The sequence below is a fragment of the Anas acuta genome, chromosome 3 (genome assembly GCF_963932015.1).
Source record: "Anas acuta chromosome 3, bAnaAcu1.1, whole genome shotgun sequence".
Taxonomy (NCBI): domain Eukaryota; kingdom Metazoa; phylum Chordata; class Aves; order Anseriformes; family Anatidae; genus Anas; species Anas acuta.
In genome coordinates, this window is record NC_088981.1 from 47,782,743 (window position 1) to 47,802,998 (window position 20,256).

Genomic DNA, 20,256 nt, shown 5'->3' on the forward strand with positions numbered 1-20,256 from the left:
ATTTTTTTACTAGTGTGAACACATGTAAGCACCATTAACTTAACTGTTACTATGCTAGTTTGTTTGAGCTGAAGTGCTCTACCTAGTTTTACAGAGACTTCAAAAGACCTACAAGAAAGATTTTCACCATGTTGACCTGTGGGTATGTGAAGTCAAATGCAAGTATCACTTGTTGTGCCCACTAATTTAAGATCACCCAGTGGCAGAGCTGAGCTTTATAAACTAAATATATGCTTGTTGACATCAAAAAGGCAGGAGTCGATTTTCATTGCTTTTAAAAATATCTCCTTATATATATATATACATTATTTATTTTTTTCTGAATGAATCTATATTATTTAAATACTAACTCCTTTCAGGTGCACATTTATTTTACCCTGCTGTCTACTTATCTAATTACTGTACAGAAAAATATAATCTGGAAATTGATGTTATCAAAATGGCATGAGCACAATCAAAGAACCCCATGTAATTTTTTACCACAGTTTTTTGTTTTTAATGTTATTTCTTTCACCAACTGTAACGTGAACAGTATCAGATATTTGGGTATTAAAGGGTGGTCTCCAGATTAGTCTCTGCAGTCAACAGTGTATTTACAAAAAAAAAAAAAATCATCCGATGCTTTAGTGTGTCCAACAGTCTGAATGATTCTTGTAGCATTTTGAGATATTTCTATAGCTAAGACAAATTATACTGCCTGAGAAGAGTTCTAATTCCTGTAGGTAAGCACATATTTAGGCAAGGAAACAACCACTGTCCATCCATTGAAGCAAAAGTCATTTAGTTTTCTTTCTTGGGGAAAAATGTTCCACGAGTGCACCCATCCCAATCACAATAGATCATCAAAATAGGTATGAGAAGGAAAAGTGTGAGTGGACCCAAAGTAATGGGTCTGTGAATTTCAGTTTGAAAATGGGGTTCAAATACATGATCAACACAGAGAATTCAGAAGGTAGATAAATAAGACATTTTGTTAATAATAAATCAAAAGGTAAACCTAGAGATTACAAGCTGATTTCAGGAGAGGGTCCTGAGCCACACTAGTGATTTTATGATTAATGCTGGTTAGCAACAATTTATCCTATAGATAAAGTTGTGTGCCCACATGAAAACAATTCATTTTAAGACCTGAAAATGTAAGGCTTAGTCCTGGAGATGACATATTATTCACAGAACAGTCTTGTCACCTTCCTTTCTTTAAAAATTAAACCTTTTTTATAGAAAAGATGATACCCAAGCTTTAAGTTTGGTTACATACAAAAAAATAATCTAGATAACACTTAAAAAAAAAGCCAGTAGCTTACTATTTGAAGAAAGTATTGCTCATTAAGATTGTTAAATAAATAAAAATATAACAATATAATAATAATAAAATAAATAAATAAAAGGTCTGGAAAATGGTTATAATGACACATTTTTGAGGATTTAGAAGACATTTCTATACCTTTCATGATGCACAAGCAATGTTCCAAGTATAGGCTTATGTGCTTATGTTCTGTAAACTATGTACTTGATATCCTGTGTAATATTTTTCACATTTTAGTAAAATATTTGTGCATTCCAGACAATCTCCTTAGTTTTGTATTTGTTCATGTTCACATAACTTCAAAAATGAGAAAAGGTCACTTGCAACATCCAGCCATTTAATTAACACAAATGCAATGAAGTCACTTCATCCTTTGAAATCATTTTCTGTTCCCAATGAGAGTGGCAGAACTGTCACCAGCATGGGATTGCTTTTCTCTGGAAGAGACACTGATAATATAAAGTTTTTTTTTTTCCACCTATATTCCAATTAGTTGAACAGGTTGGAAGAGACTGGGGAAATGAGAGAACAAGCAAATGCACACTAATCATGGGATTTCAAAACCAGTGAGTCTTTTTTGTGTTGTGTGAAAGTCTCTCCTGACTCCCTCTTTACATTACCCACTTACCATTGCTGCTACTGTCACTCACAGTGCAGGGCTGGGACACTTTTTGTTGGTCTGCTCGCCTCTTACTGAGCAGAGCTGGCTGTGCTGTGTTGTACTTTGCAGGTGGGGTCAGAGCCGTTATGTCCCACTAGGGGCTGGCCTGGGGCTGTGCTCTGGAAGGAGTCCCTTTATAACAAGCACCTCTGAGCTGCAGGCTTCCCTCGTTACCTTCCCTTGCTGTGCACACACAAGAGGCCAGAGGACACATCCTTGATCACTGTTATAGTGCAAGCACTTAGAGTGCTTAGAGTGCTGCTTTCTCAAACATTTAGAACATATGCTTTTTTGAATTGGAAGCATTATTCATATTTGTGCTTGTCAAACACAGTGTTTGTTCAGAGCAGTCAGAAAAACAGACACACATCCATGAATTTTCGAAGCATGAAGCGGTTATTCTCATGTATTTGAAATATTTTTCAGTTTCAAGCTTGGTTTAGTAATTAGCACTGTGGAAAGACATCCTTTGAAGGACACTGATAGATATGCTTATAGGGTTGTTTTCGGAGCTCACAAAAGGGTGCGTACTTTTTAGAATTAACAAGTGTTAAAGCAGGCATAAATTTTAAGTGAGAAAAACGGAAGTTATAGAAGTTCATAATATAAGTGCTCAGTTTAGTTCAAGGAGCTAAACATTCTAGGAAAACCTATATGCTTAAAATGAAGAATGTGCAGAAATTATTTGGATTGGAGTCACTGGGTGGAATTAATGTTATCTACCCTTAAAAATCTAAGAGTCAGTCATATCTCTTACCTAGTTGCCTGAGACTCCATGATCAAGGGACAGAAATGATACCTCCTTTGGGTCTATCTCAGACAAGGCAAATTACCCTTTGAAGGTTTATTTTTCCTTCTATTGACTAAAAAGGAATCGTGAAATGAATATATCAACCCTCGATAACTATTATTTAGATGCTCAAGTGCAGTAAAGTGAATCTCATTGAACCATACCATTTGGGGAAGGATGAAACTTCGCAAGTAAAGAAGGAAATAATGCTACACACCTATGGTAGAAGCTACAAAGTAGGGCATAATCCTACAGGAAAGGTGTATCTGCTTGTAATTACAGTTAATGAAGACACTGTGTCTGTGGAGAAAGTTCACCCCTGGAGGTGAAAAATAATGAATTTATGATCAACACGCACTTCAGTTTGGTGCAGCTTGTCTGTTACTCTTCTTGGGAATGTATATAGTTCAGAATTTCTTGCTGCCTGGGCACTGTGAGGGCCTGTGGGGTGTTGAGGCTGCTCATGGATCAGTCAAGGTAGGGCCTGGCTGCCTGTCCTGTCCCCTTGTCCCCCCTGGAGCTCAGGGGCAGCCCTAGCCCTGGTACTGGGCACCTCCATGGGGACAGGGATGGGCTGAGGCCAGGCTGGGGCAGGACTGTGGGGAGCTGGAGCCTGACCCTGTTGCAGTCTTGCTGGGGCTGGTGGCCCTGGGCTGTTGTGGGGTCTTGGGCCAGGGGCCAGGCAGAGACAGGAAAGGTTGGAGGTGCCGGTGCTTACATTGTCTGTTAGTATTTGTATTTGTAACAGCAGTCATTTTTTTTCTTTTACTTCACCAGGATATGCAATATTAAAGGGTTGATTTAAGCTTTCCGCTGTCTTCTTACTGGAGAACATGTCATGCAAAGTGATAATTTTAAATAAAAACAAAAACAGAAGGTAATTCTGTTTGAGAAAAAATATGTGAAGATTTGGGTAATTAAATTGGTGGTCATTGGAATCATGGTTTAATTACAAGTGTAGATGAAAATGTGTGTTGAGAGAAGTTCAAATCAGAGGATATATGATGCTAGGTAACATTAAGCTAGCCTTCTTAAATTTTTAAATTTTGTGGGTTTTTTTGTTTTTTTTTTGTTTTGTTTTGTTTTGTTTTATTATTCTTCTCATGGAGATACATTTGCTTATAGGAACAGATTAAAAATATCTTTACATCTTTATGAAAAGAATACCACAATGTAATTTTTAAATGTACCGTTATAATTTTCTGTAATTTTAAGTATACCTATCATTCATAAGCGCATCATTTGGAGTGAAATAATAATGCAATATGGGAATCAAGCAACAATAAAATGATTAAAACAAATAATCTGGGATCTGACAGAACATTTAAAAATATATATATGCTTAAATTTAATTTAAGTAAAAAATTAAAGCTTAAATAAACCAAAGACATTGCTTGCAGTGGGTTTATAAAGCTGCCAGTGCTTTGAACTGGGTATCATCCTCTCGACTTGGTTGAGACTAGACTTAGGCTCATTCCTAAACCATCACATTAATTTTATTGGTCTTATTCCTCTAGGTTCAATATACTTAAGTCAGAGGAAAAAGAGGTATATAAAATAGATAGATAGATAGATAGATAGATAGATAGATAGATAGATAGATAGATAGATAGATAAAGATTTGGGTAAATTGTATAGTTCTTGCACCTTGTTCCTCTTCCACAGCAGACAAAGACCTGTAACAACCATTGTGGGCAAGAACATATGAAACACAGAGGTTTGAATGTCAGTTAAAAGAATGATCTAATAAACCCTTTAGCTGTCATTTTATCAGTCTACATATATCCTCAATCCCAAGTTTTGGCTACTGATTAAAGGCAATTAATTGTGCATGCCTTTGGGTAATTTACTTGTAACACTCTTATGTATAATTGTTGACTTGTCTATTTAAATGTTCCTATGTTTTGGCCTGTGTGTGTTGAAATTTCTTGTATGTTTGTGGGTTTTCTTTCAAATAATAATTGGGAAAGCGGAAATGGAAGGTTTCAGTAATTGTTGAGGCTCTCAAATATAAGGATTTCTGTTCTACAAAGGCAATAAAAATTAATCCTCAAAGTAGTTTCCACAAAACAGCATAAATGTATAAAGTGTGGATTATTTATTTCACGTGGCAAGTGCAAGTTGCAAATCAGAGTCTCAGAAAATACATTTTTCTTTTAAGATTTTGTGTGCGGTTTGTCAGTGCTGTGCTTAATTTGTAGTAATTTTCAGGTTTCCAGGTATGTTTGGATATGCATGTATAAGTTGACAAATATATGGGTATTTTTGCAGGTGTCATGGAAAGTGGTTCTTATTGCTCTTCAACAGAATATGTATTTTCTCTTTTTATTTATGGAATGATAATTTGTTTCTAGTTACAATGCAAGAACTTAATATCAACCAAGACTTTTTTCAAAGCTCACAGGTATTTGGTAAAAATAAGTCACAGTGTTAGAGCATGTTTTACAAAGGTCTGCTTACAGACCTGGGAAAAAATAACAATAATAAATAAATAAATAAATAAATAAGTAGAAATAGGAAATATCAGAAATACATCCAGAAATATCCAAAAAGAAGGGAAGATGTTTTTATCTTACTTATTTTATCATTTTACATGTGTCTTCATTATTTCCATTTTTTTTCCTCCAACTGTTGTTTGATCATTGCTCTGAAAGGACAGAAAATTGTTAGTGTCTGTCAATATAATTTGATATCACATGCATTTGACTTTTCTGAACTGATTGTTGCTGGGGTGCAACTTGCCAGCAGTGACATGATTTTTAAGTTATATCTCTTCTTCGCTAGTGACTTCAGGATCTCTTGTGTAATCATCTTCTGAGATCCAGTCTGGACTATCAAAAGGTTGAAAACTGGATTGGGCAAGTGTGAAAAATAGGTTATAGAAATACTCGGTTGGGAAGAGGGTACATCAGTAGACAACCAGTAACCCTGATAATAAACATATATATGTATGCTAGTATATGTTTTACACAATTTTTAACAGATTCTTGGTTCCAAAGTGTTAACAGTCTCTATCATGGGAGAAAGAAAAGATACAGGTAAACAGCTCACATAAGGATGAATACATAATTGTGCAAGAAAAGGGCAAAATGGGATGGACTTCTGGGAGAAATAGACATTTGAAAAATACAATTTCAAGGAGAGCAGGAAGAAAAAAAAATCTTGCTAGGCAAGAAAAGCAATTCCCATCTTAAGGAATTTAGTGAACAACAAAATGGGTAAGATAAGAGAGGAAAAAGACTGGTTGAAGAAGAAGCAATAGAGACTGAAAGAAGCCATGAAAAACAAAAAGTTTAGCCATTGTTAGAAAGTTAGCATCTGTTGTAGATTAGCATACAGTAGTATATAAAATCAGTTATCCTCAATGGTTAAAAATTCCTGTAGCAGTGTACAAGTGTACAATCAATGCCGATATTTCAGTAAAAGTGACATAAAGAAAAATTTGTAATAATTACATAGGATCTTGAGGGTAGGAGAGAGGAACTGTATTTTAGGAAGTGATTTCTGGTCTAAAACACAGAGAATTCAACTGCTCTGGGCTACAAGTCAGGCCAAGATCAAGAATTTAGTGAGACAGAGCAGTTGATACATTTGGGGTTTGGATGAAGTGGGAGATGGAGATGGAAATCCCACTAAAAATGGATAGAAGAATAATGCTAGAAGTAGTAAGGATGGCTTGGTGATGAAGTTATGCTGATGGTGCATTCTCCTTATGTAGCTCCTCTGAATGGAGATAGAATATTTACCAGTGAAAATTTGTTTAGAATACCATTTAAATCAGCTTGCTAGGCATAAAAAGTTATACCATTGAAAGACTTGTACTACTACAAATGTGTCTAAACCAGGATTTTTGCCTTTTTAGTTATGTTGCTTGCAAGTATAAAGGTTTGACCCTTTGTATCCCTAACACAGCTATGCCAGCAGGAGTTGTAAATGTAGGCCATGCCTCATTGCCTTTGAGTGAAGCCACAGTGCTAACAGAGATTTCCTGACAACTGTCTCCAAATTCATTTACATCTTTTTAATAGGAGTCATTAAGGGTGAGAGGTAACCATTTGTAGTTACATCAGCAGAAAAACAGGTTGATAAAAATCTTAGTTCTTCCCATGTTCTGAGGAGAACTCTGCTTTTAATCGCTTTTAAGGAAGTTTCTCTGTTCACAAGCAGATGCTTCAATTTGCGGTAAGAAGAATAAAGCCCAGATTGCTTTCACAGTCTGCATTTTTATCCTTTGCCAGACGTGAATCTAGTAGTGTACAAAACTTAGCTGCATGCTTGGATTTCATCACCAGGAAGGTAACCACAGTCTGAACAGGTCAGCAAAGTGTGTAGCATCTAGCAAGACATATTCTTTCATTCTGGCTGGTACGGATGAGAAAGGCTGTAACCATTGAATGTTAAACTGGTTGCAAAGTTCTGGCAAATCTCTCTTCTACATGTGTAGTTGGTTCGTGTATTGCACCTGTGGGTGACAACTACATCTGTGTGAAATGGATTATGTAGGTGACAGCCAAAAGTAAAGTGATCTGTGGAGCCTGCAGAGCCTGTGAAATCCTTCAGGGAACTGGAAAAAGCCTATACAATGCTTAGAGATGAGTCCAAACCTGGTGTCTAAATCAGAATTCAGCTTTGGGCAGCTCCAAGGTTTTGATGTAAGAACCTCTTTTAACAGGCTTGTTGGCTTACACTAAGGGGCTGGCGTTATCTGGCAGACAGTGCTGCCCTTTTCATCTTGCTTTTGATTCTAGTCCTTTGGGGAAAGGGCTAAAATATACGGAATATAACCTTTCTAAGCATTCTTGGTAGCGTGCTCTGAAATGTGAAGGGATTATTTGATGGATGGTTTTCAACATTCTGGTGCCTGCAGAACCATGGCTTATCTTCCTAATCTTCTAAATCTAATGTAATCTGTATATTATATCCTCTCTACGTCTATGTATTTTATAGCTGAAACCACACTGGCAGGGAACTCTAAAGTGCCTGTTTTTGTTTCTTTCCAACAGCTGGCTGTCCAGATTCCTTGATTAAAGAGCTTCATCACTTCAGGATTCTGGGAGAAGAACAGGTGAGTTAGCATCTCAAAGTCAGTATCTTAATGTCATGAAAGATAGACACTAATGAGACAGTTTTGTCTCTCTCCAGGGATGCAAAGTGTGTCTCATGAACCCCAGTGACCTGAAATGTGGGGGAAAAAACACACGGGAGATATATGTGATATTTTTTTTTCATTCTATCCATCAGCCTTGACAGGTTATTAATTGGTACATCTGCTACCTGCCACAGCTTTTCGGCTTTGGACTACAGCAGTTAACAGGCTCTCTAAAACAGCAGATAGACAAACAATCTGACTAAGGGCCTGATATTTACAGCTACATGATATCCATCTCTTTTTGTGGCCTCTGGTCTCTTTTAAAAGTATGTTTCTCATTCATCATGATATCTGTGCTTTGCACTGACGAAACTGTTTCTATAGAGGGATCTTATGAAGCATGTGAGGTATGCTTTACCACACTCACAAGATGGTCATAGTTACTATTTTATTAATAATTAAATTGATGTACAGAGATATTGAGAAAATAGCCTTAAATGTCGAGAGGCAAGTTGAATTTTTAAATACCCAGTGCTTCTGAAATTCAAGTTGTCCTTGCCTCAAGTATCTTCCCTAATGTGTGGGTTATGAAGCCCAGCTGCCTGACATAGAATTGCTGTGGGTACTGGGGACCAAGGACCTGAAAGGTCAGCATTAGTGTGCTTGTGCTGTATATCAGAATATTTGCATCTGTTAATGAATCTAGCTCCAAGGGACTTGCACAAAGATATGTGAAGACTGTGATAGGAGAAAGTCCTTAAATGTTAATTTGAAGTATGATCACTTAGGTGTTAGAGCAGATTATATTGTGTAGTACACCCTCTTGCTCCACCTTTCTATTTCACTATCCTTCAGGCATATTTTTCTTACATGTAGGACTGCTGGTACATTTTCTAGATTTCCAGTTTTCCTCCACCAGTCTCCCACTTCAGTTGTTAAAAAAGTCAAATGCATAAGTCCTCAGGAGCTCAGTGTCTCAACAAGAAAGCAGCATGAAGGGGAATGTGGGAGGATTTGTCTGACAGAAATGGAAAAAAAAGACAGAAAACCAGGTAGGCCAGAGGAAAGACTGGAAGCAGGAATCTGATGAGACTGAGGATTCAGGAAGGAGAAATAAAATAAATTAAGACTGGGATTGATGGGACTGCAAGACTGGTGAGAACCAGCTGACAAATGGAGGGCAGAGGAAGATGAAGCTTGGAACCATGGAGACTGGACTGGCTGGTCAAATATGGTAGAAGTAGAAACCAGAGTGGTAGGGATAAGAGTCTGACAAGAAGCTGGGACCAAGAACTATAAGGACAAGGTAAAGAAACTTGCTGAAAGGGACTGGTAAATAAAAGAAGATCTGTGTTTAATGGCCTGCTCAAGGGGGTGAACATAAATGGGCTAGGAGGAGAGGGAGCAAAGCAGAGATTTGAAGGTGAATTAGAAACAGATAAACCAAGAGACAGTAGGAGTGAGAGGGCTGAACCAGGCAAAATTTGTTAGCTCTGCTGGTAGAGGTCCAAGAATGGACTTGTAGGTCCCAGCTTTGATAATAACCACTGGCAGAGCAACAGAATTTAATTGATGAAGTTTATTTTGTGTTGTTTTTTTTTTTTTTTGGTTTGTTTTTTTTTTTTTTTTGCTTGTTTGTTTGTTTGTTTGTTTTCCTGTTTCCTTTTTAGAAAAGGAAGTGGTAGACATAAAAATGAAGGCTAAAACAGCTGAGTGCCCATCAAGAATTCAGACATTAGGAAATGTCAGACTTAAGATTGCCTTTGTAATCTAAATGCTTTCTTTCTTTATTCCACTCACCTACATCTTTACATTAAGAAAGTATTAAATTATACAGTCATTTATGTGATCTTCAAAGGTGAGATGATGTAAACCACAAGGAACCTTAAAGGAAAAGGGAGTTAATTTCTGTCCAATAATAAGAGAAGTCTTGAACAAAGTGGAGGAGTTTGATGAATAAAGCCTTGCTATGAAGTACTATATTTTTGCCACTCTGAATATTTTTTGCATTTTTACTGACTTCTGTTGTGAAATTACTCCTCTTTGTAGTGCCTACACCTAAACAGATGAGAAATGTTTGCCACTATGTATTAGGAGCATAAAACTATGCAGATGGAAAGTTGTTCTACAAAATGGATCTGACCTATAAAAATTTGTCTTTCTCTGAAACTAGCTACACTAACAAGTTATTCGGAAACAATGATTATCATTATAGTCTTAATAAATGTCTTTGCAACTAGTGAGCATTACCATGCCACTTGAATTATTCCGTGAGCAGACAAAAGCATGAAACGATTTTGTAATTACATTCTTTCCCCACAAAAGTTTTGTTGCCATGAGAGATGACCACAGTAGCCCTTGTTTGAAATTAACATGCAGTTTGACAGTTAGGGAGAAGTTGGTGCAAAAACAAGGTAAAAAATAATAATAAAATACATCTTAATGAATTTTGGGTAAAGTCCTTATTTGTCTGACTATCTAATTATTTCTCATATGTGTTTAGTTATGCATTTGCTTTTCAAAAAAATTTAATGTCTTTTTCTGTTATCATTCATTCTAGTTAGAAGAAAAATCATAATTAATTATGACCCTGTTTTATTCACACTAATTAAAATTTCAGCATTATTAGTCTACATATATTTTCTTCAAATCCAACCAACAGTCAAGAAATAATAGGGCCACGTTACTGCTACATGTCCAAACTTGATTTATTTTTAAAATGCTTGTGTATTTAAGTCTGGATTATAAAAGCAGAATGGACTATTGTGATAATCTTTTCTGATCTCCTTTAGAATCCACATTACATGACTTTCTTGTATTAATTCTTGTTTAAACTGGAGTATATTGCTGAGAAAAACATCCATTATTTGTTTACAAATCACTTACAAACATTAAATCCTATTATACCTTTCAGTAGTGAAAAACAAAAAATTCCCAGCATCTTTTCTTTCTGCCACTCTACAGCACCAGCACTGCTATTTCTCAATGTCTAGATCCTTTAAATTTCAAATTCCCTCTGTTCTATCACAAGGTAATAAGTGATCATCATACAAACAAAAAAACTCAAACCTATGAATGTGACTCAGAAAGAACTACCACATGCCCCTAAAACAGAACTAAAAAATCACTTTTACAGCAAAAGGCAGCCAGTTTCTGTCAGCTAAATATCTCTCCAATAGAATGAAGAAACCCTTTAGTCTGAAATGGACATAGTCAGTGTAGGTCCTCATAGGTTCCAGTTAAAGCAGTTCCAGTTAAAGCAGTCTTAGAGAAGTCTGCTTCTTCAACTCTCTTACTTTTATCAACCAAATTTCAGTCAAATTAAAGTCAATCAACTGTTTCTAATACAAAGCAGTGATCTCTACCATGTCTTTACTGCATATTTGTTTCTTGTAAATATTGAGCATATATAATTTTTATTGATGTCATGAAGAGATAAAGGTGTTGAGAAGCTTATACAATCAAACCAATGGAAAATGTGTCTGCCTACCTATCTGTCTATCCAAATAAACTGTTTCTTTATCTAAATGTAAGCACTGAAGGAAAACTGAGAAAAAAAGGCTTTATATTTAACTTGAAATGTGAAGAGTTGTTGATTAATCTAATATTTGCTAAAAGTTCCATGATAATAAAACTGTTGTCCAAATAGTCTAAAATCTCAGTAGTCTCAAGGACATGTAAATTTCCCATGTCTCCTATTTCCTCAGGTATGTGCAGTACAGGACATTCATTATTGCTAGAAAGTCTATCTTTTAAGGTTTAATTGGTGGCATCAATATAGTTTTTAAAGAGGAAATTATGTTTAGACTTTATGGAAAGAGGTAATCATACTCTATGTGGTGAAATAGAAGAGTACAAACCCACTGGTACATGATACACATTTTGGATACCTAATTTACCGCATAAAATTGGCTTCCAAAGTAATTGCTTTAAAATGCAACACAAATACGTTTAGCAACAGATTGCTACCCCACTTGATACTTGGTACTTTGAAAAGGTGCCAAAGAGTATGACCTAGAAAAGTCTCCAAAGGTAAGCTACTTCTGGAGCTGGTGAAAATGAAAGGGCTTCTTCATGTCTTGGATCTTTATTCTTTTCCCAGTTTCTAGTTTCCTACAGTATTATATGAGTGGAAAAGATGCAGTAAATGTTCAGACAGCAGCTTTGACTGGTGTGTTTCTTAACACCTTTTAACAGACAATACCAGTGCACGAAAGTTTGCATAAGGCAAAGAGACTTTCCTGGCCATGCAGCCTCAGGAAGGGGAAAACCTGAAGCCTTCTAACTGGCCTTAGCTCTGTTAAGCTTTTTCTTGCAATTCAGTCTCACTATTCCTAATCCATAATTTCCCCCTAGCATAATGGATGTAGTCCAACCTGCTGTCTAACCGCTTCACTTCATAGGTACCTTGAGATACATTAAGGATTGGGATGAAGGATTTATTAACTAGGGAACTATTGAAAAAAAGCACAATATAAGAAAGTTACAGTCTTCTGCAGTAGCCATTTGCCATGTCAGGCTTGCTGCTGCTGCAAGTAAACACAAATGATTCTATGAGTCGTGATCGTACAAGCTGCTAACAAAAACATGTTAAAGATGCCGTAAATATGGGCTCTGTCCAAATGCAGTGTAAGGCAGGTAATTCAACAAGCCAGTTCCAGAGACAGCAGAGAGAACACTTTAGTTCAGACCTTAGCACTATAGTATACCCACATAGCAAGTGAACTCTTACGGAGTCTTGTAATGACTCTCTGAGAAACTTCCCTCTTCTCCCCAAAGTGATAAAAAAAAACACCCTTGTTTAATTGTTTAAATGGAATATTGTGATTCATGAATAAAATTGCAGCTACATCTGAAAGCTGGAAGGGAAAACAATTGCAAAAGCAGTGTGCTGCTATACCTGAGTGCCCCCAACAGGTCACAGAACAGATGAAGCAGATGACATGCTAGTGGCAAGAAAAGAAGCTGCAAAGTAATGTATAGCTATGCTTCTCTGCTATATCATCTGCTCTGACAACTTTGCAGAATGTATTGGCCAGTTTCTTGATATTTTGACAGGGGAATGATCAATTTTAACAGATCTCTCCTATCAGCTGTTACAGCAGCTCATAGCACTGCTCACTTTTTCTTCAGAAATGTTGTGGGTGTTTATATCCCTGGAATCAGAGCAAGCTGGCATGGAGACAATTTTTTTCCCTCTCTCTCTCTCTCTTCTTCTTTTTTTTTCTTTTTTTTTCTTTTTTTTCACATTTCCTTGTAAGTTGGGCGAAACTTAGGCAAAGGAATAGACTTTTGAAAATCTGTAGATGCACATTCCCATGTTTATCAAACGTGGTGAGGGATTGTACTAGCTTTTGCTGTGACCTTAGGAGATATGAGAATCTAGTACTAAAAGAATGCAATGTGGATAAAATTGCATAACATTAATTTGGGTTTTGTAGGGAATTTGCAATATGTGTGTGTGGCTAGGAGAAAGTTCTAACGATTTTTTGCATGCAATATTTGCTGGAGGATCTTTTTTTAAATATATGTTACAGATTATTAGTGTAAAGTCATTCTTGAATTAATTGATGTGATATCTACCCATTCAAGAAAAAGTAACATCACGTGAGAGTTCTAATTTATCGGCTGAGTTTAATGCTGGAAAATGCCAAATGTGGTCAACAAAATGCTTCTGAACTAATTGTGGGTGAAGAATTTTTGGAAGCTATGTATGAAAGTATCAGACACCTCTCAGTAATTCACATACAGTTAAAACAAACAAAAAAAATCACTAAATAATTTCTCCAGTTCATAATTACTAAAGCAAAGCTGTTTTGTAATTATTCTTAAGTCTGTGTGAGAAGACTTTCCTACAGCTCAGTGCTTTCCCACTTAACTTCAGCTACCATCTCAATGCGAATGATGCATCTCTCCATTTCTTCAAATTTTCTGTTCAATGTCTGTCTGATTTCTGTCTGTCCTAATTGGCTCACTTTTTGGTTTTGTCATCGCTATCCTATCACTCCCTAAAACTGAAGTACTGCATTTAGCTTCTGATGTTCTTTACATTCTTTACACCTTCTTTTTATATGGCTGGAACTACACAACAAACATTGCAGTCTTGCAATTTCATATGACCAGTGATTTGACTCCCTTCTCTTTACATGCTATATCTGCTTTTCATGTCTTCTAGCCCTCTTCTTTTCTAACTTCAGAGGTAACTAAAATCCATGTGAGTTCCTCAGCTTTGCCTCTTCTGAGTTACCAGGACTTCATTCTCTTTGAGTTCTTGTCATAGACAGGACATCTCTACTTTCTTATCCCTTTTCTTCATGTTGTCTGTGCATTAGAGAAGTGAGAAGAAGTGAGAGTAATTTATTTTTGGTCAAATAGCTGAAATAAAAAAAATGGAGGAGGAATAAGGGAGAAAGTATATGTGACCAAAACTAATTTAAATGATATGCTTCTCCTGTCAAAAACAAACAAAAAGTCATTTTGTCCAAATTTCTGTTGTTTCCTTATCTATAGAACCTATTAATTAAAAATGTGTTTCTAAAAATAAAAATAATAAAAAAATAAAAAGTTGAATTTTCCACACAGCTTTTATTAAATTCAGAGAGAAGATCTGAGTCCCAATATCCAGTGTCTCAGATGGATGTAGCAGGTGAGATTGGTGTAGTGGTATCATGCAAGATTCCCATTCTTGTGACACGGGTTGGGGGTTGGACCTGATGATCTTTCGAGGTCCCTTCCAACCCCTACAGTTCTGTGATTCTGTGAGGCTTCATATATCCCTTGGGTGACCTTGATCTACTTTCATGGACTGTGCATATGTTTACTCTTGTGGCCTGAGAAATGGAATTCTTTGGAGCCAGTGTCTACTTCAGTGAATCTCAGTTGTACTATTTACAACATTATCTGTTACAAGACTTGATGGTTGTCATCTGTAGGGGACAAAGGAATGTGGATTCAAGCTCCACATGGGTCAGAAGGAAGTGAAGGTTAATCTCCAACATTCAGTTTATTCAGACTGATCCCACGAATACCTGCTGGAAGATAATAAATTTACAATAGATTTGTAATATGGTGTCAAACCGTAAGCTGTGCTTAGTTAACTTTCCTCACTGCATCATATTGCCTCTCATATATTCGGTCTTATTTCCTATACAGCCTTCTCCAGTGTCCTCTCTTCTCGGTATTTTATTCTTCATACTCCTCACCTTCTTCCATATCATTCTGAAAACTGCAGTCTTCAGTTTCTTTCCTCCTCTCTGTTCTAGTTTCATTTTGCCCATAAATTGTGTTGCATTGGTCCAGTCATGTTTTTGTTTTTTTTTTATCTGAGGTGTTTTCTTCAGACTGCTTTACCCACCTTTCTATGACTGTCCAAAGTCAGGCAAATTCCAGCCCTGTGGAAGATGGTTCACTTTCTGGCCTTCTCTGTGGTGCTCAGTGCTTCTGAGGGAACAAGGAGCTGATGCTCTGAACTTGTTCTTCAGATCCCCTCCCTGGCCAGCAATGGAGCCCAGAAACTCAAGAAAAATAAATTAAGAGTAGTCCAATGAACCATGTAATGGTTGTACAACCACATCAGTCCATCTCTTTTTAACTGTATTTTAAGTCATCAACGTGATGCTTTTTCTTTTTTTTGTACTTTTATAAGTCCAATATATGCTAAGGGTTTTGTACATTAAGTTGCCTAATTACATTATGTAACTAATTTTATTTTATTTTTGTATATGTATAATACATATAAATAAAGTGCTTAGTCTACGTTATGGACTAATAGCCTCCACAATCTAATTTTGAAACACACAGATGGTTATTTGATTTATATAAGCAGTAAAAACAATTTGACTCCAGAAAGTAGATTTTCTTTCCTCCGAGACCGTTACACACAGTTAAAAGAAACAAGTAATCAAATTACTGTTTAGAGATTAGAGATTAGAAATTTTGGCTTTGTTTAACTTTTGTCCAGAATTCCCTGTGAGGCTACTACTGAGCAGATGCTTTTAGATTTGGAAAAAATAAAATAAAATAAAATAAAATAAAATAAAATCTGTACCCAAAATATAAATACAAAATTAAAATATCACATCACATTAAAGCATAATTTGCAAATTAAATAATATGGCAAGGAAGCATTGTGTTCACAAAGTGTATTTCACAAGGGTTTTATTCATCCAGGTGCATTTCAGGTTTGTCTTAATATCTGCATCTCAATGAAGCTTAAAATACAGCAATCTATAGTTAAACCTGTCTCATTCCTTTGTCAGCCCAGTGATTTCAATTATATTACACCTGATTTACAACATCAAATGATTGAATTTCCAGTTTGAAAACCTGGTACTATTCTAACACTCAAGGGATCCCATCCCAATCTGGAAAGGGGGGAGCAGGGAATAAATGGTTACAGCTATTCAGCTTCCATGTCTGTGTCATACTATAATTTATAATCATTTATAAAAATCATTTCTAAAGGCTCTGACAACTCTTTATGAGCAAAGCTTGCATGAAAAACTTCGTGATGCGGTTGAAATACCAAAAGTGGAGATGGGAATTTTTTCTACTCAACATTTTATTCCATTAAAAGTATAGATTTGGGTTAACTGGGTCAGTCCACAAACTGAGGGGAAAGTTCATGACAGGATGCTGTTAACATAGGGAAAAAAAAAAAAAAAAGTTTTAAGACTATCTTGTTTGTATACATCTAGCTGTCTTAGCACTAGCAATTTGGAGTAAATCATATTTTTAAAGATTTTTTTTTTCCAAATAAGTATTGAAATATATGGTTCTATATTGAATCCGGCAACTATTTACCTACCTATATTTCTGAGACCTTTATTACAGTAGCATATAAATGTCTTGCATGCTTTGCTCAAAAGCTGATTTCTAGCAGCAGTAGATGGCTGGTGATTTCTGTGTAATTCTATGCCTCTCATTACCATAGTATTTGATGTCCTCATGACTATTAATGGCTTTTACCTCTCAACACTACAGTGAAATCAGCAAGTATCATTTTCCCTCTTTACAAATGGGGAACTGATGAGAAGCATAGATTAAGTGACTTACGTGAAAACCACAGGAAGGCTGTGTGGCTGCCAGGAATTGAAATTGGGTATCACAAATGCCAGTTCAGTCAAATTTCCCATATATTACATTTTTAAGAGTTTTTTTCCTAAAAGTAATTAGGGATATTTTTCCTACTTGTAATATGTAAAACCCTTTTACACCTGATGAGTGCATCTCTAACTAGGGGGTACATTGTTAACTGAGTAACACATAATGTGAAATATTTGGAATGTACAGAAGAATTAGGTTAATCTTCCAATGACAGTTCTTTAAGTGTAATATATTTAGCGTAAGTTAACTGTCTCAGCTTCAACTATAGCATTTCCACAGGGTAATTCAGTCCACCTACCTTAGACTTTACATTTAAGTCAGGGTAAATTCTATTCTTGGGATAACTGTCTCTTCACAATCAATGTATGTGGAGCCTATGTGAGTTGTTTAGGTTAGATGTTTAATTTTTGAAAAGAGAAAATTATGTGAAGTGATTCGCAGTCTAACCTACTTATGTACCTAATCTTTGATTTTAAAAATAGTTTGGCCCAGTGGCTTAGGATCAGAATTATTGGTACTGAAGTACCTGTTGTGGTGGTCACCTAACATCAGGCATCAACATCTAGAAAACAGTCTGAGCTCTCTTTAGAGTTAATACAACAATGCACTCTAGGGATCAGTTCTAATACTGTGGCATGCATCCAAAAGAGAAAAGATGAACTGCATCCTATTTTTGTCTCTGTTAAATAAGTCTAAACAACCTGTGCAACCATAGGCATCATTACTGCAGAAACTGAAACTAAATTAAGTGAATCCTACTTTCAATCTCTGGTTAAGAGTAAGATGTAAACCAGTGGTGGTAGATTATCCTTAAGCATCTTACCCAGACATGATTGAGAGTATATCATGGACTCCAAAGACGTTTAAGTGCTTTTGCAGATTGACTTGTTTTAAGTATGTTGATTGCATCAGTACCATGTGATATGTATAGCTGTGTTATATGAAAATGCCTCTAATGGGTATAATCTGACACTATATGAAAGTAGTTAATTAATAATTCATAAGTAAGTGTTTTGGTCATTTACAAACTGTTTATAAATGCACATTAATGTAAAGAGCATTTTGTTTCAGATCGCAGAATACAGTGTATAAATCACCAAGTTATGTATGACAAAATGTGTATACATTCTGCTATTACCTGTTCTAGTTGACTGCTGAATTTTAACTGAGGTATCGTACATGCACAAGGAAAAAGGAAAATGACATCTTATGAACATATTTGGGTTTTGAAGGTTGGAAATCAGCTGGTAACTAGATATCAGGATGTGCAAATTCACTTAAATTATTTTTCATTTCTTCAAATTGATCCATTTGTTTGACAATTATATTGTAAATATCATTGTTGATAGTGCTGGAATTAGTTGAGATTAGCCCTGAGCTGAACCAGTAAAACATCACAATTTTCAGGCAGAATTCGACTGCTGTGTCCACGTGGCCAGTAAGGGCCATTTCCTTCCTAAAACTTGAGAAAAAAATTGAGATTGATTCTTACCTATCATCCATTTTTTGTGTATCAAAAGAAAAGGAAAGGTGTCCAAAGGAATCTCTCCATGTCCTCTATTTTAAATTAGAGACTAGAAAGAATATTCTTTTTTTCAGCTGATAATTTGTAATGGGAATGCTGACAGAATCACAGCCAGAGTGTCACTGGCATTTGCCAGTTAGAGAAAGGAGAAAGTGCTTGCAAACACCCAGCACAATGGAAGGCTGCTTCTTAACAGAACGATTGCCATCCTCACATTCAGGTCCTGCCTGTGTCCTGAAGAAGAATTAAGTCAACAAATGCTTTCAGTGGATACTTTCAGTGCCAACCATATCTTCAGGATGGAGAAGAGGAGAAACCTTATTGTGCCCTTACAATACCTAAAGGGGGCCTACAGGAAAGCTGGAGAGGGACTCTATTAGGGAGTGTAGTGACAAGACAAGAAGTAATGGCTTTAGACTAAGAGTGTAGATTTAGATTAGATATAAGGATGAAATTCTTTACTGAGGAAATGGTGAGGCACTCAAACAGGCTGCCCAGAGCAGCTTTGGATGCCCCATCCCTGGAAGTGTTCAAGGCCAGGCTGGATGGGGCTTTTAGCAAACTGGTGTAATGGGAGATGTCCCTGCCCATGGCAAGGCGGTTAGAACTGGATGGTGTGTAAGGTCCCTTCCAACCCTAACCATTCTGTGATTCTATATTTCTCTTCAAGGCCAGTGACATGACTTGGAGCACTCAGCATATACTTAGTGCAAGGATCCCAAACATTGCTGAAAATTGATAGACTCCAACAGTAAATATTTATTCCACTACTCCAGGTTTGAACATAGTAATAATATAAAAGACCACCAGCTGACCTGTTGAGCCCTCACGTTCAAGGAGACTTTGCAGAGATGTCTCATACACTTCTCAAAATACTGGTATCTGCATGTTTTGAGATCTTTAATTCACAGTTTCTAACAGCCATTGATATACTGAATGATGTTTTGAAGGCTTTCTCTCCCCTTGGATTTTGCTTTTCTTTTGAGAGGAAGTTTGTTTGGAGTTGTTTTTGTTTTTAATTGACAGACATGAATACTTTCAGTTTGATAAACTTTTTTTTTTTTCTTTTTTCTGGGATGCAGCACTTCCACATCTATGTATTGTAGGGTTTTAAGTCATAGACTATTGTTTAAAACGGTGTAACAAGATATATTTTCAACATTTGCAGAAGAATCTTCTTAAATGCACACATAAAATATGCCTTGGAGTCCTTGTCTCATAATTTAAAATCCTTTTTTGTATGTTTTGTGTATGTGGTTTTGCTTCTGTTACTATTGGTTCTATTACTATTTGATTCTATTACTTCAATTTCCTTTGGGGATTTCTTTGGAGAGGGGTGCAGGATGGAGAGGGGTTTTTTAGATGTTATCCTAAAAAATGGTAACAAGTGGATTTTCATGATTTTCATGAGCAACAGCAAGTTAAAAGTATATGAAGTACTGAATGCTGCTGTGTGTGCTGTAACATAGTTTGTTTTCTTCCTTTAGCACCGTAAATTCATTCTGCTCTCAGAGAAAATTCATGCTGCTCCCTTCTTCTTTGCCCTTTTTGATTTTCCTGTTTTCTTGGGGCTGTTTGAACCAAATGCTTTTATTTATTTCACCCTACTGTAGGCCAGATTTATGGTAGAATCTGAAGCCTGGTTAGCAGTGATTATATAGCCACTAGTGTGGAACTGCACCAGTGCAGAGCCCTACAGTGGATGTGATTTACATGTATGCAGCATGATTTGTACCAGTTCAGCTTATTTCAGTTTGAAAGCAGGGTAAGTTAGAACAGG

At 36.2% G+C, this 20,256-nt stretch overlaps 1 protein-coding gene across 2 annotated transcripts in view; it reads left to right on the plus strand.

Annotated features, from left to right (window-relative positions):
- Positions 1–20,256, plus strand: part of PRKN (parkin RBR E3 ubiquitin protein ligase) — a 759,823-nt gene that overhangs the window by 624,293 nt on the left and 115,274 nt on the right. For both annotated transcript variants that reach the window (XM_068676962.1, XM_068676963.1), the window contains exon 8: positions 7,761–7,822. In XM_068676962.1, coding sequence (XP_068533063.1) covers positions 7,761–7,822 — 62 coding nt within the window. The remainder of the gene's footprint in view (positions 1–7,760; positions 7,823–20,256) is intronic.